The 16,188-nt window shown below is 44.7% G+C and overlaps 1 protein-coding gene across 2 annotated transcripts in view; it reads left to right on the forward strand.

Annotated features, from left to right (window-relative positions):
* The window catches only part of FNBP4 (formin binding protein 4), a 41,940-nt gene that overhangs the window by 1,381 nt on the left and 24,371 nt on the right, over nt 1-16,188 (forward strand). For both annotated transcript variants that reach the window (XM_032165930.2, XM_032165929.2), the window contains exons 2-8: nt 491-583; nt 1,006-1,142; nt 2,567-2,753; nt 4,357-4,504; nt 4,611-4,731; nt 8,993-9,331; nt 11,522-11,732. In XM_032165930.2, coding sequence (XP_032021821.1) covers nt 491-583; nt 1,006-1,142; nt 2,567-2,753; nt 4,357-4,504; nt 4,611-4,731; nt 8,993-9,331; nt 11,522-11,732 — 1,236 coding nt within the window. The remainder of the gene's footprint in view (nt 1-490; nt 584-1,005; nt 1,143-2,566; nt 2,754-4,356; nt 4,505-4,610; nt 4,732-8,992; nt 9,332-11,521; nt 11,733-16,188) is intronic.

Genomic DNA, 16,188 nt, shown 5'->3' on the forward strand with positions numbered 1-16,188 from the left:
AAAAAAAAAAAAAAAAAAAAAAAAAGATTCCAGCTCCGTGTGTTTATCATCTCCCAATTATTTGGGTCAATGAAATGTCCTTTTTTTTTTTTGAGATGGAGTCTTTCTCTGTGGCCCAGGCTGCAGTAACCTCTGCCTCCTGGGTTCAAGCCATCTTCCTGCCTCCCGAGCAGCTGGGATTACAGGCGAGTGCCATCACGCCCAGCTACTTTTTTTTTTTTTTTTTTTTTTGTATTTTTAGTAGAGATGGGGTTTCACCATGGTGGCCAGGCTGGTCTTGAACCCCTGACCTCAAGTGACACCCCCCGTGCCTATCTTGGCCTCCCAAAGTGCTGGGATTACAGGTGCAAGCCCAGCCGAAATGCACTTTTTAAAAAATTGATGGAATCTAGAGCTGAAATGTTAAATCAAAGGTTGATTTGTCACCTCTAGTGTTTTCTCTGGTCTGGAATCTGACTGCACTTTTCCCTTTCTTTTTTTTTAAATCCAGATGAACAAGAAGCGGTGCAGGAGGTTCCTAGAGTTGTTCAGAATCCTCCAAAACCAGTCATGACCACTAGACCCACAGCTGTTAAAGCAACAGGTATGCTTTTGTTTTGTTTTTTACATTTTTCTCCCACGTCTTTCATTAAAGTCAAGTTGGGTTTGTACATAGAATGTTTTGCTGAATGCTCTGGTGTTGCTAATATTATTTCTTTTTTTTTTTTTTTTTTTGAGACGGAGTCCCGCTCTGTCGCCCAGACTGGAGTGCAATGGCGCAATCTCGGCTCACTGCAAGCTCCACCTCCCGGGTTCACGCCATTTTCCTGCCTCGGCCTCTCCGAGTAGCTGGGACTACAGGCGCCCGCCACCTCGCCCGGCTAATTTTTTTGTATTTTTAGTAGAGACGGGGTTTCACCGTGGTCTCGATCACCTGACCTCTAAAACCATGTTTTACTTCCATTTTAGATACTTATGAGGACATATTGACGTTGTTACAAATACTGTTTTCCTTTTTGCTTCTAGGCGGTCTATGCTTACTTGGTGCTTATGCTGACAGTGATGATGATGACAATGATGTTTCCGAAAAACCAGCACAGTCCAAAGAGACAAATGGAAACCAGTCAACTGATATTGATAGTACATTGGCCAACTTCCTAGCGGTTAGTGGTGCTTTTGTTTGGAGTTTTAGTTATTGAAACTACTTTGGGACCTGGATCTTAAGTGGTCAACCTACTTGTCAGTTCAATGTCTTCCTCCTCCTTTCTCCCTCTCCCTCCAACACTCTCTTCTTGTATTTCTCCCAATCTCTAACTCTCTTTTTGTTTTGTTTAAGAGATGGGGTCTCACTGTGTTGCTCAGGCTGGTCTTGAACTCCTGGGCTGAAGCGCTCCTCCCACCTCGGCCTTCCAAAGTGCTGGGATTACAGGTGTGAGCCATCACACCTGGCTCTCTCTCTTTTTTTTTCTCCTTGAGATAGAATCTCACTCTTGCCCAGGCTGGAGTGCAGCGGTACGATCTCACCTCACTGCAACCTCTGTCTCCTGGGTTCAAATAGCTGAGGCTACAGGTATGTGCCCCCGAGTAGCTGGGGCTACAGGTATGTGCCACCACACCCAGCTAATTTTTGTATTTTTGGTAGAGACGCGGTTTCACCATGTTGGCCAGGCTGGTCTCAAACTCCTGACCTCAGGTGATCCACCCACCTCGGCCTCCCAAAGTGTTGGGATTACAAGCGTGAGCCACCACCTCTTTTCTTTTTGTAAAGCTTTCAAAGAGAAGAAAGGCAAATTGGAAGAGACTGGGGAGCTTGTATAATTGGAAGATGAGGGTTTTGATTTGAGAAGCTTCGAATGACTGTCTAGAGTTTTTTTTTTCTCCCTCAAGACAGGGTCTAACTGTCACCCAGGCTGAAATGTGGTGGCGTGTTGTTGGCCCACTGCAACCTCTGCCACCCAGGTTCAAGTAATTCTCACACCTCAGCCTCTTGAGTAGCTGGGATTACAGGCATGTGCCACCACGCCCGATAATAATTTTATTCTTTTTTTTGGCAGGGTGGGGTTGTTTGTTTGTTTTTTGAGACAGAGTCTTGCTCTTTCACCCAGGTTGGAATGCAGTAGCATGATCTGGGCTCACTGCAATCCCCGCCTCCCAGATTCAAGCAATTCTCATGCCTTAGCCTCCCAAGTAGCTGAGATTACAGTTGCCCACCACCACATCCAGCTAATTTTTGTATTTTTAGTAGAGACAAGTTTTTGCCGTATTGGCCAGGCTGGTTTTGAACTTCTGACCTCAGGTGATCCGCCCGCCTTGGCCTCCCAGAATGCTGGGATTACAAGCGTGAGCCACTGCGCCCAGCCTAATTTTTTTTATTTTTAGTAGAGGGGGCATTTCACCATGTTGGCCAGCCTGGTCTCGAATTCCTGACCTCAAATGATCCACCTGTCTCAGCCTCCCAAAGTGCTGGAACTATAGGTGTGAGCCACTGTGCCCGGCTTGTGTAGAATTTTTAAAAAGTGATTGCCATTTCCTTAAGTTTCTTGTTTTTGATATAATTACTGCATTTGTTACTCTTTTCATACTGAAGGAGATCGATGCCATAACAGCTCCTCAGCCTGCAACTCCTGTAGGAGCTTCTGCTCCACCTCCAACTCCACCTCGACCAGAGCCAAAGGAAGCAGCGACATCTACCCTTTCTTCTTCTACTTCAAATGGAACAGACTCCACCCAAACATCTGGATGGCAATATGATACTCAGTGTTCACTGGCAGGAGGTAAACTTGATCCTTTGATTTTTAAAGAAAAGTAAAATCCTTAAAGGGATTCTGGGCATTCACTTTTCTGGTTTTTTGTTTGTTTTTTGAGATGGAATCTCGCTCTGTCGCCCAGGCTGGAGTGCGGTGGCGCGATCTTGGCTCACTCCAACCTCCACCTCCTGGGTTCAAGCAGTCTTCTCCCTCAGCCTCCTGAGTAACTGGGACTACAGGCACACGCTGCCATGCCCGGCTAATTTCTCTTTTGTATTTTAGTAGAGACAGGGTTTCACCATGTTGCCCAAGGCTGATCTCGAACTCCTGAGCTCAGGAAATCAGTCTGCCTCGGCCTCCCACAGTCCTAGGATTACAGGTGTGAGCCACTGCTCCTGGCTGGCATTCAGTTTTCTAAAGATGAAAGCCCAGAGGCTGTAATCTTAGACTTTAGGATTCTGTCTTTTTATTTTATTTTATTTATTTTTTATTTATTTTTTTTTTTTTTGAGACTGAGTTTCACCCTTGTTGCCCAGGCTGGAGTGCAGTGATGCGATCTCAGCTCACTGCAACCTCTGCCTCCCAGGTTCAACCAATTCTGCCTCAGTCTCCCGAGTAGCTGGAATTACAGGCACCCACCACCACACCCAGCAAATTTTTTGTATTTTTAGTAGAGATGGGGTTTCACGATGTTGGCAAAGCTGGTCTCGAACTCCTGACCTCGGGTGATCCACCTGCCTCGGCCTCCCAAAGTGCTGGGATTAGAGGCTTGAGCCACCGCGCCCAACCTCTGTCTTTTTAAATAAAGCATGTCGAAGATGGTAGGTAGGATAGTCGGCTCTGAAAACTTGTAGGATGTAATTTTTATCTTTTAAAAAGTAATTGCTTGTCCTTGCTAGTTGAATAAGAAAAGCCATGATATTCAAAGTATTTTAGGTACATTTTTGGACCAGCAAACTGCTTTTTTCTATTTATTTATTTAGAGGTGGAGTTTTGCTCTTGTTGCCCAGGCTGGAGTACAATGGTGCCATCTTGGCTCATCGCAGCGTTTGCCTCCCGAGTTCAAGCAATTCTCCTGCCTCAGCCTCCCGAGTAGCTGGGATTACAGGCATGCACCACCACGCCCAATTTTTGGATTTTTAGTAGAGACAGGGCTTCTCCATGTTGATCAGGCTGGTCTCAAACTCCCGACCTTAGGTGATCTGCCCACCTTGGCCTCCCAAATGCTGGGATTACAGGCATGAGCCACTGTAGCCGGCCAAATTGTTTTTTTTAAAAACTGTGTTCAAAGGTGACTCTAAATGTTAGGTATTGAGAAAATAATTCTTGGTGTTAGGCCAGTGGTTCTCAACTAGTGTTGGGAGGTGCCCCTAGGGGATATTTGACAATGTCTGTCAATATTTTTTATTGTCACAATGTAGGAGGCAGGGTGGATGGGAGTGCTACTGTTTCTAGTGGGCAGAGGCCAACCTCCACATAGAATTGCTCCCCCACAACAAAGACCTGTCTTAGCCCAAAATGTTAACAGTGCTGTTTTGAGAAACTGTTAGGTGATTATGGCTTTTGAGCTTATATGTAAGCCAGAATTGTAGAGGGATTTGTGCTTAAAATTTGTTTTATTTTATTCTAGTCGGAATTGAGATGGGCGATTGGCAGGAAGTCTGGGATGAGAACACGGGATGTTATTATTATTGGAATACACAAACAAATGAAGTGACTTGGGAGTTACCCCAATATCTTGCCACCCAGGTACAGGGATTACAGCATTACCAGCCCAGGTAAGAATAAATTTAAAAGTCAAATTGCCTAGAAGGAAATTGAAGTCTTATCTTTTGCTGATAGTATTTGTCTTATATTTCTTTTGCTAAGTATATATTTTTTTAGTTCTGTGCCAGGTGCTGAAACTAGTTTTGTGGTAAATACAGACATATATTCTAAGGAGAAAACGATTTCTGTTTCCAGTAGTAAAAGTGGACCAGTCATAGCCAAGCGAGAAGTTAAAAAGGTCAGTGTTGAAACTTACCTCATTTGCTTATTTTCAGATGTAATAAGCGTTATTCTGAGCATAGGAATGGAAGCCTTCTCTTAATATTTTATGTCATACATGTGAAATAGGATAAGTTTCATAACTTTCACTTTGTTTCCGTGTATTATGTAGCCTTTATAGCAGTTACTCAGTTGACTTTTTCTTTTCTGTTTTCTTTTCTTTTTTTTTTTTTTTTGAGACAGTGTCTCGCCCTGTCACCCAGGCTGGAGTGCACTGGTGCGATCTCAGCTGACTGCAAGCTCCACCTCCCAGGTTCACACCATTCTCCTGCCTCAGCCTCCCGAGTCGCTGGGATTACAGGCACCCACCACCACACCTGGCTAAGTTTTGTATTTTTGTTAGAGACAGGGTTTCACCATGTTGGTCAGGCTGGTCTCAAACTCGTGACCTCAGGTGATCTACCTGCCTCGGCTTCCCAACGTGCTGAGATTACAGGCGTGAGCCACTGCGCCTGGCCCACTTTACTTTTTCTTTGAGAGCTTTAGGGTATCACAGAGGCCTCTTGGATCGTTGCAAGAACGTGGGAGCAGCAGTCTAGACAGGGCTCCACTTCACATAGAATCATTCTGTTATTTTTCAGATTACATGTATAAGACATTTTAAAAATACAAAGATAACTACTTTAAATTAAAAACTACTGCAAGTCGAGTATTTCTTAATTGAAATGCCTGGGATCGGAGATAATTCAGATTTTGAATTTTTTTGAATTCTGAAATATTTGCATTATACTTAGCAGTTGAGTATTCTTAATCTGAAAATGTAAAATCTAAGATGCTCCAGTGAGCATTTCCTTTGATCATCATGTCAGTGCTCAGTTTCAGATTTTGGATTTTTCGATAACGGATATACTATGTTAGTGAAACTTGAGCATTTCTATAGCCTAATTAGTAAGAAAAGTAAGTTGTGTTCCTTAGGGAGCGTATATTGAATTCCAATTTATCTTCAATTTTAAAGACTTTTTTGCGTCAAAATATATTTTAATTTTTATTTTTTTCTTTCTGAGACAGAGTCTTGCTCGGTTACCCAGGCTGGAAGGGAGTGGCGCGAGTTCAGCTCATTGCATCCTCCGCCTCCTGGTTTCAAGCAGTTCTACCTCAACCTCCTGAGTAGCTTGGTTTACAGGCGCAACGCCTGACTAATTTTTCTATTTTTTTTTAGTAGAGACGAGGTTTCACCAGTTGGTCAGGCTGGTCTTGAACTACTGACCTCAAGTGATCCACCTGCCTCAGACTCCCAAAGTGCTGGGATTACAGGCGCAAGCCACTGCACCTTTCCTTTTTATTTACTTATTTTTGAGACAGGATCTGACTGTGTCACCCAGGCTGGAGTCCAGTGGCACGACCATGGCTCACTGCAGATTTATTCTCCTGAGCTCAAGCCGTCCTGCCTCAGCCTCCTGAGTAGCTGGGACTATAGGTGTGCACCACCATGCCTGGTTTTTTTTTCTTGTGTTTTTTTTTGGAGAGCTGAGGTCTCACCATGTTTGCCAGACAGGTCTCAAACTCTGAGCTCAAGTGATGCTTCTGCCTCGGCCTCCCAAATTGCTTACATTATCGGTGTGAGCTACTGCATATGGCCCAAAAAAATACTTTAAAATAATATAATTGAGCTAGGTGCAGTGGCTTACTCCTGTAATCCCAGCACTTTGAGAGGTCAAGGTGGGCGGATCACTTGAGGTTAGGAGTTCAAGACCAGCCTGGCCAACATGGTAAAACCCCGTCTATTAAAAATACTAAAATAACCGAGTGTAGTGGCACATGCTTGTAGTCCCAGCTACTTGGGGGGCTGAGGCAGGAGAATCGCTTGAATCCGGGAGGCGGAGGTTGCAATGAGCTGAGACCGCACCACTACACTCCAGCCTGGGTGACAGAGTGAGACTCCGTCTCAAAAAAAAAATCTAATAATAATAAAATAATAATTTAATCAGGGCAGGAAGATGGCTTGAGTCCAGGAGTTCTAAACCAGCCTGGAAAACATAGCAAGACCAACCCCATCTCTACAAAATAAAAATTACCCAGGCAAGGTAGCACACACCTGTAGTCCCAGCTAAAAGAGGCAGAGGCAAGAGGATAGCTTGAGCCCAGGAGTTCAAAATTATCATTGAGCCAGTATGCTCCAGCCTGGACAGAGTGAGACCATCCAGAAATAATAATAATAAATTTACAGTGACAGAAAGGAGGATAGGACAAGTGTTACCCCAATGGGAGAAGCAGATACTTTAAATATAATCACAGATTTCATTTCAGGAATAGTTCATTTTATTTATTTATTTTTTTTATTTATTTTTTTCTTTGAGACCGAGTCTCGCTCCGTCGCCCAGACTGGAGTGCAGCGGTGCGATCTCTGCTCACTGCAACCTCCACCTCCTGGGTTCAAGCGATTCTCCTGCCTCAGCCTCCCGAGTAGCTGGGAGTACAGGTGCACCACCCCACCCCCCACCCCCCCACCCCCCTGCTGACGCCCGGCTAATTTTTGTAGTTTTAGTAGAGACAGGGTTTCACCATATTGGCCAGGCTGGTCTCGAACTCCTGACCATGTGATCCGCCTGCCTCGGCCTCCGAAAGTGCTGGGATTACGGGCGTGAGCCACGAACGACGCCCAGCTATTTTATTTTTTTGAGACAGAGTCTTGCACTGTCACCCAAGCTGGAGTATAGTGGCATGATCTCAGTTCACTGCAACCTCTGCCTCCTGGGTTCAAGCGATTCTTCTGCCTCAGCCTCCCGAATAGCTGGGATTACAGGTGCATGCCGCCATCCTGGGCTAATTTGTGTATTTTTAGTAGAGATGGGGTTTCACTATGTTGGCCAGGCTGGTCTCGAACTCCTGACCTCGTGATCCACCTGCCTTGGCCTCCCAAGGTGCTGGGATTACAAGCATGAGCCACTGCGCGCAGCCTAGGAATAGTTCACTTTAGTCTAAATCACCTTCATGGCATACTTACTAAATTTTCTTATCAGGCCCAGCATGGTGGCTCATGCCTGTAATCCCAGCACTTTCAGAGGCTGAGGTGGGCAGATCACCTGAGGTCAGGAGTTCGAGATCAACCTGGCCAACCTGGTAAAACCCTGTCTCTACTAAAAATACAAAAATTGGACCTGGTGCAATGGCTCACACCTGTAATTCCAGCACTTTGGGAGGCAAAGGCAGGCGGATCACCTGAGATCAGGAGTTCGAGACTAGCCTGGCCAACGTGGTGAAACCCTGTGTCTACTAAAAGTACAAAAAAAATTAGCCAGGCTTGGTGGCTCTCGCCTGTAATCCCAGCTGCTCAGGAGGCTGAGGCAGGGGAATTGCTTGAACCTGGGAGGCAGACGTTGCAGTGAGCCAACATCGCGCATTGCACTCCAGCCTGGGCAAGAAGAGCGAGAGTTCGTCTCAAAAACAGAAACAAAAATTAGCTGAGTGTAGTGGTGCATCCCCGTCATCCCAGCTACTTGGGAGGCTGAGGCTGTGAGGCTGGGAATCACTGGAACCTGGGAGGCAGAGGTTGCAGTGACTTGAGATCATGCAACTGCACTCCTGGGCAACAGAGTGAGACTCTCTCAAAAAAAAAAAAAAAAGAAAAAAATTCTCATCATACAGAAGAAGGTAAAGATTTATCCAGTCGTGTAATGAGCTGACAAAATACTGATCTTAAATCTACCTCTGTTTACTACTAATCTGCCTGTTGACATCTTGAGAATAGCAGGGAGGATATATTTGAATCCTACCTAGAACTAGGCTCTAATTCAATCAGTGTCTGTCTAAAGTAATAATGTAATGGTATAAATATATACTCACCTGTTGGGAGTAAGTGGTTTTGGCCGGGTGTGGTGGCTCACGCCTGTAATCCCAGCACTTTGGGAGGCTGAGGCGGGCGAATCACAAGGTCAGTAGTTTGAGACCAGCCTGGCCAACGTGGTGAAACGCCTCTACTAAAAATACAAAAAATTAGCTGGGCGTGGTGGCGGGCGCCTGTAATCCCAGCTACTCGGGAGGCTGAGGCAGGAGAATAGCTTGAACCCGGGAGGCAGAGGTTGCAGTGAGCCAAGATTGTGCCACTGCACTCCAGCCTGGGTGACAGTGCGAGACTCCATCTCAAAAAAAAAAAAAGTGGTTTTTACCTTGAGTATTCAGCTACTGAAAACAGTTAATATGAATGTATGTGCAATTGAATGTATGTGCAGGTGAGATTTGTTTCAGAATTAAATGAGACTAAATTATTTTGTTCTTTATAGGAAGTAAATGAAGGAATTCAGGCTCTCTCAAATAGTGAGGAGGAGAAGAAAGGGGTGGCAGCATCACTGCTTGCTCCTTTATTGCCTGAGGGAATAAAAGAAGAAGAAGAGAGATGGAGAAGAAAAGTAATTTGTAAAGAAGAGCCAGTTTCAGAAGTAAAAGAAACAAGTACAACAGTAGAAGAAGCAACAACAATAGTAAAGCCACAGGAAATTATGTTGGACAATATAGAAGATCCTTCTCAGGAGGATCTTTGCAGTGTTGTCCAATCTGGAGAAAGTGAGGAGGAAGAGGAGCAAGATACCCTTGAACTGGAGCTAGTTTTGGAAAGGAAAAAAGTAAGCTTTTGAAAGTTACTTGTAGTATGTTTTTTCCGCAGTACGACGCTACGGGGATCATTGTGCTTGACTTACAACCATTACTGGGATTTTGTTTTTCTTATCCCATCATCTAGGTATGTTGAAGCTTATGCAGCAAAAACTTTAAACTACAGAGTTGTAGGTTTTTTGGTCCTTGATGATACTTTTGGTAGTTATCGGGGAAACTTGCCCCCAATATTTCAACCTAGGTTCTTTCTATTTTCCGTAAGTGTCGGCCGGCTGAGAAATAGAGAGAGCACAAAGAGAGGAATTTTACAGCTGGGCCACCGGGGGTGACATCACATATCGGTAGGACTGTGATGCCCTCAAACCAGCAAGTTTTTTATTAAGGGTTTCAAAAGGGGAGGGGGTGTAAGAACAGGGAGTAGATCATGTGCTTCAAAGGGCAAAAAGGTACTGATAAGGGTCTATGTTCAGCAGTGCACATGTTGTCTTGACAAACATCTTAAACAACAGAAAACAGGGTTCAAGAGCAGAGAACGGGTCTGACCACAGATTTACCAGGGCCGGGTTTTTCCCCACCCTAATAAGCCTGAGGGTACTGCAGGAGACCAGGACGTAACTCGGTCCTTATCTCAACCGCATAGGACGGACATTCCCAGAGTGGCAGTTTATAGACCTCCCACCAGGCATGCATTCCTTCCCCAGGGTATTAATATTAATATTCCTTGCTAGGAAAAGAACTTAGTGATATCTTCCCTACTTGCACATCCGTTTATAGGCTCTCTGCAAGAAGAAAAATATGGCTCTTTTTGCCCAACCCTGCAGGCAGTGAGACCTTATGGTTTTCTTCCCTTGTTCCCTAAAAGTCACTGTTAACTCTGTTCTTTTCTCAAGGTGCACTGATTTCATATTGTTCAAACACGCATTTTACAATCAATTTGTACAGTTAACACAATTATCACAGTGGTCCTGAGGTGACGTACATCCTCAGCTTACTAAGATAACAGGATTAAGAGATTAAAGTAAGAAACGCGTAGGAAATTACCCTTTTTTTTTTTTTTTTTTTTTTTGAGAGGGAGTCTCACTGTTGCCCAGGCTGGAGTGCAGTGGTGCGATCTCAGCTCTCTGCAAGCTCCACTTCCTGGGTTCACGCCATTCTCCTGCCTCAGCCTCCTGAGTAGCTGGGACTACAGGCGCCCGCCACCGCACCTGGCTCATTTTTTGTATTTTTAATAAAGACGGGGTTTCACCGTGGTCTCGATCTCCTGACCTCGTGATCTGCCTGCCTCGGCCTCCCAAAGTGCTGGGATTACAGACGTGAGCCACCGTGCCCGGCTACACATAAGAAATTATAAAAGTGTTATTTGGGAATTGATAAATGTCCACATTAAAATGAAATCTTCACAATTTATGTTCCTCTGCCATGGCTCCAGCTGGTCCCTCCGTTCAGGATCCCTGACTTCCCACAACAGGTAGTTGATAATCAACAAAGAGACTTGATATTACTCAGACTTATACAAATGGGTATAAATAGAAAAAAATAGAAAAGAATGAAGAAGACCTACTATTTGATAGCACAGTAGGGTGACTGTAGTCATTAATAACTGTATATTTTAAAATAACTTTAAAGAATGGAGTTGGATTATTTGTAACTCAAAGGATAAATGCTTGAGGGGATGGTTATCCCATTCTCCATGATGTGCTTATTTCACATTGCATACCTGTGTCAAAACATCTCATGTATCCCATAAATATATACGCTTACTATGTACCCACAAAAAAATTGGCAAAATTAAAAAATAAAAATAGAGTGAGTAGGCCGAGTGCGGTGGCTCATGCCTGTAATCCCAGGACTTCGGGAGGCTGAGCAGGAGATGACTTGAGCCCAGAAGTTGAGACCAATGTGAGCAACATACCCAGATATCATCTCTTATTAGAAAAAAAAAAGTGTGATGACATGTACCTGTAGCTCAGCTACTTGGAAGGGTGAGGTGGGAGGGTTGCTGGAGCTCAGGAGGTTGTAGCTGCAGCGAGCCATGGTCATGCCACTGCACTCCAACCTGGGCAACAGGGAGAGCCTGTCTCCAAAAAAAAATGCCTTCTGTTCTCAAAGGATTTAAATTTCAACAGCATAGTCGTGGCTATTATTCTGATTATACATATTAATAAGCAGTTAATGACACTAACTTGTCATGTTCTTTGTAGGCAGAGTTGCGAGCCTTGGAGGAAGGAGATGGTAGTGTGTCAGGGTCTAGTCCACGTTCTGATATCAGCCAGCCAGCATCTCAAGATGGAATGCGTAGGCTTATGTCTAAAAGAGGAAAATGGAAGATGTTTGTTCGAGCTACCAGTCCAGAATCTACCAGCAGGAGTTCTAGTAAAACTGGACGAGATACTCCAGAAAATGGAGAAACTGGTAATTTGTGCTTCACATTAAACTTTAGAGTTGAAAGATATAGAGGGGAAGGAAACTCTCTCTTTTTTTTGTTTCCTCTTCAACAAAACAGGAGATTGTACTTTTACTCTTTGGCAGAAGTGCTGGGAAGGAAGCTTCCATCCACCTCTCTACCTTTTTCTAGTAGAGAAGTAAGAGCCTGAGAGGCTGACATCCACTGGGTGGTGGTGTATTCAGAGCCCAGTCCCATTTCTTCTTTCTTTGTCTGCATTGCCCAGCCTCTGTGTGGGTAGGTAGAGAGTTTAGTTTGATTATGTCATGAGGACCCAAGTTGGCTTCATTCAGGTAATAAGGACCTTACCATTCATTCATGGTAAGGTCGAAGAGATCCTGCTGCATTTTTAAATCTATTTTCAGAAATCCCTGGATAAAGTTAATATTTTAATCTCCATTTGGCCCTAATTCTTTTTCTTTTTTTTCTTTTCCTTTTTGAGACGGAGGTCTCACTCTGTCGCCCAGGTTGGAGTACAAAGGCGTGATCTTGGCTCACTGCAACCTCCGCCTCCCAGATTCAAGCAATTCTCTTACCTCAGCCTCCCGAGTAGCTGGGATTATAGGTGCCTGCCACCGCACCTGGCTATTTTTTGTATTTTTAGGAGAGATGGAGTTTTGCCATGTTGGCTGGGCTGGTCTCGAACTCCTAATCTCAGTTGATCCACCCACCTCCCAAAGTGCTGGGATTACAGGTGTGAGCCACCACTTTCAGCTGCGGCCCTAATTCTGTAGTGGAAAGTTAGCAGTAAGATAAGGACCCCAAACCTTAGTTGAGTACACCTAGAAGAAAATACTTTTATGGATCATGTTTCAAAAACAGCCCAGTGCTACATCACAGGAAACTGAGGCAGAAGGATCCCTGGACCCTAGGAGTTCCAGGCTAGCTGGGCAACATAGCAAGACCCTTGTTTCTTTAAAAAGAAAAAAACAAAGGAACAAAGAACCAAACAAAAAAAAAACCGCAGGTGATAAATAAAGGCAGACATCCTTGTTGAATTTTTTCTTTTCTTTTTATTTACATTTTTTGAGATGGAGTTTCACTCTTGTTGCCCAGGCTGGAGTGTAATGGTACAGTCTTGGCTCACTGCAACCTGTGCCTCCTGGGTTCAAGTGATTCTGCTGCCTCAGCCTCCTGAGTAGCTGGGATTACAGGTGCCCGCCACCATGCCCAGCAAATTTTTTGTATTTTTCAGTAGAGATGGGGTTTCACCATGTTGGCAAGGCTGGTCTTGAACTCCTGACCTCAGGTGACCTGCCCACCTTGGCCTCCCAAGGTGCTGGGGTTACAGGCATGAGCCACCACCCGTAGCCTGAATTTTTTCTTTTCAGTTGGCAGTTCGGAATAACATAAAGGAAAATTCTGTAAATCCTCTTTATCTTTTCATTATTCTCGCTCCCTACCCCGTGGTCCTTATTTTTTGAGACGGAGTCTTGCTCTGTCCCCCCTGGAGTGCAGTGGTACGATCTTTGCTCACTGGAACCTCCACCTCCCGGGGTCAAGCAGTTCTCTGCCTCAGGCTCCCGAGTAGCTGGGATTACAGGCACCTACTACCATGCCTGTAGTTTTTGTGTTGTTAGTAGAGATGGGATTTCACCATGTTGGCCAGGCTGGTCTCAAACTTCTGACGTTAGGTGATCTGCCCACCTTGGCCTCCCAAAGCAATGGGATTACAGGCATGTAATCCCAGCTGCGCCCAGCTATTTTCTCTGTCCTTTATAAACATATATCCTTCCAGACCATGTTCTTTATATACCTTTACAGTTAGGTATGTATGAGTGTGTTTATGTGTATATATGTAAATTTTACCATATATGAGAGCATATAGATTATTAGGCAACATACAGTTTTCACTTAACAATGTGCCTTAAAAATTATTGTTCATTGGTTAAAACTGAGTGGTGTAGATGTGCATATTTAACTCTACCCACTGTTGATGGACATTTAAATTGTGTCCATGTTTCACTAAAAAAAATTGCTGCATTTGTACTATGAAAAAAAACCCTATAGAGCACTCAAATGTCCACTAGAGGTATCATAGATAAATTGTGGTGCATTCTTTATTATTTTATTTTTTTTATTTTTTTTTGAGACGGAGTCTTAACTCTGTCGCCTAGGCTGGAGTGCAGCGGATGATCTCAGCTCACTGCAGCCTCCACCCACCGAGTTCAAGTGATTCTCCGGCCTCAGCCTCCCGAGTAGCTGGGATTACAGGCGCCTGCCACTGTGCCTGACTAATTTTTGTATTTTTAGTAGAGATGGGGTTTCACCATTTTGGCCAGGCTGTTCTTGAACTCCTGACCTTGTGATCTACCCGCCTCGGCCTCCCAAAATGCTGAGATTACAGGCATGAGCTACCGCGCCCAGCCCTGGGGTATATTCTTAGAAAGGAATACTAAGCAGCAGTGACAAAATGAACGTACCATAGTTATGTGCATCAATGCGGCTTAATCATAGAAACAATAATATTTACTTTCGGAGGGCAAAGCAGAAAGATCATTTGAGGCCAGGAGTCAAAACCAGCCTGGACAATATAGCAAGACACTGTCTCTAAAATGTTTTTTAAAAATTAGCCAGTGTGGTGGCACACGGATATAATCCCAGCTACTCAGGATGTTGAGGGAGGAAGATAGCTTGAGCCCAGGAGTTCGAGGCTGCAGTGAGCTGTAATTATACCACTACGCTCCATCCTGAGTGACAGAGCAAGACCCTGCCTCAAAAGAAAAAAACAGACTGGCACGCGGTGGCTCACGCCTGTAATCCCATCACTTTGGGAGGCCATGGTGGGTGGATTACCTGAGGTCAGGAGTTCAAGACCAGCCTGGCCAACGTGGTGAGACCCTGTCTCTACCAAAACTGCAAAACAGGCTGGGCGTGGTGGCTACTTGGGAGACTGAGGTAGGAGAATCGCTTGAACTGGGGAGGTGGAGGTTGTGGTGAGCTGAGATGGCGTCACTGCACTCCAGCCTGGGTAATAGGATGAGACTCCATCACAAAAAACAACAACAACAAAAAAAATTGTGGCTGGGTACGGTGGCTCACGCCTGTAATCCCAGCACTTTGGGAGACCGTGGCAGGCGGATCACAAGGTCAGGAGATTGAGACCATCCTGGCCAACATGTGAAACCCCGTCTCTACTGAAAATACAAAATTATCTGCACCTGGTGGTGCTCGCCTGTAATCCCAGCTACTTAGGAGACTGAGGCAGGCGAATCACCTGAACCCAGGAGGCGGAAGTTGCAGTGAGCCGAGTTTGTGCCACTGCACTTCAGCCTAGGCCACAGAGTGAGACTCTGTCTCGGGGAAAAAAAAATACATATGTATATTGTGCTTAAAGATCTGTCCATGCGGAAGCTAAGGGAACATAATGACTGACGCCATGAGGGTAGAGGGCATGTCTGGTGTGGCTGTGATGGCAGAGAAGCCTGGGAAGACTCAGTATTAACAGGTTAATATTTTGATATTTTAATAAGCCATGTTATATTTACTTTTTTTTTTGAGACGGGGTCTCACTCTGTCACCCAGGCTGGACCACAGTGTCACGATTGTGGCTCACTGCAACTTCCACCTCCCGGGTACTATCTCAGCCTCCCGAGTAGCTGGGATTACAGGCGTGCACCACCATGCCCAGCTAATTTTTGTATTTTTAGTAGAGACAGCATTTCACCATGTTGGCCAAGCTAATCTTGAGCTCCCGACCTCAGGTGACTCCTGTCTCTACCTCCCAAAGTGCTTGGATTACAGGTGTGAGACACTGTGCCTGACCAATTTACTTGAATTTTTGTTTCTTTTAAGAGATAGGATGTTGGCCTGGCTCACGCCTATAATCCAAGCACTTTGGGAGACCGAGACGGGTGGATCATCTGAGGTTGAGAGTTCGAGACCAGCCTGACCAACATGGAGAAACCCTGTCTTCTACTAAACAAACAAACAAACAAAAATATGTAAAACTAGCCGGGCGTGGTGGCGCATGCCTGTAATCCCAGCTACTTGGGAGGCTGAGGCAGGAGAATCACTTGAACCTGGGAGGTGGAGGTTGTGGTGAGCCAAGATCGCACCATTGCACTCCAGCCTGGGCAACAAGAGCAAAACTCCCATCTCAGAAAAAAAAAAGGAGACAGGATTTTACTCTGTCATCCAGGCCGAATGTAGTTGACATAATCATAATGCAGCTTTGAATTCATGGGCTCAATTGATGCTCCTGCCTCACTCTCCCAAAGTGCTGGAATTATAGCCTTGTGCCACCTCACTGAGCTAATTTTATTCTTTATATTATATGCATTTGTTAAGCTGTTTCACAATAAATAATACTGTGGTAACATCCTGATGAATATATTTTATGTACATTCTAGTTTCACAACAGTAAAGATTCCTAGTGGTGTATTGCTAGGTCAAAGGGGTATGTGCATTCTAATTTAATAGAGC

This window comes from Hylobates moloch, unplaced genomic scaffold (genome assembly GCF_009828535.3).
Source record: "Hylobates moloch isolate HMO894 unplaced genomic scaffold, HMol_V3 SCAFFOLD_11, whole genome shotgun sequence".
Lineage (NCBI taxonomy): Eukaryota > Metazoa > Chordata > Mammalia > Primates > Hylobatidae > Hylobates > Hylobates moloch.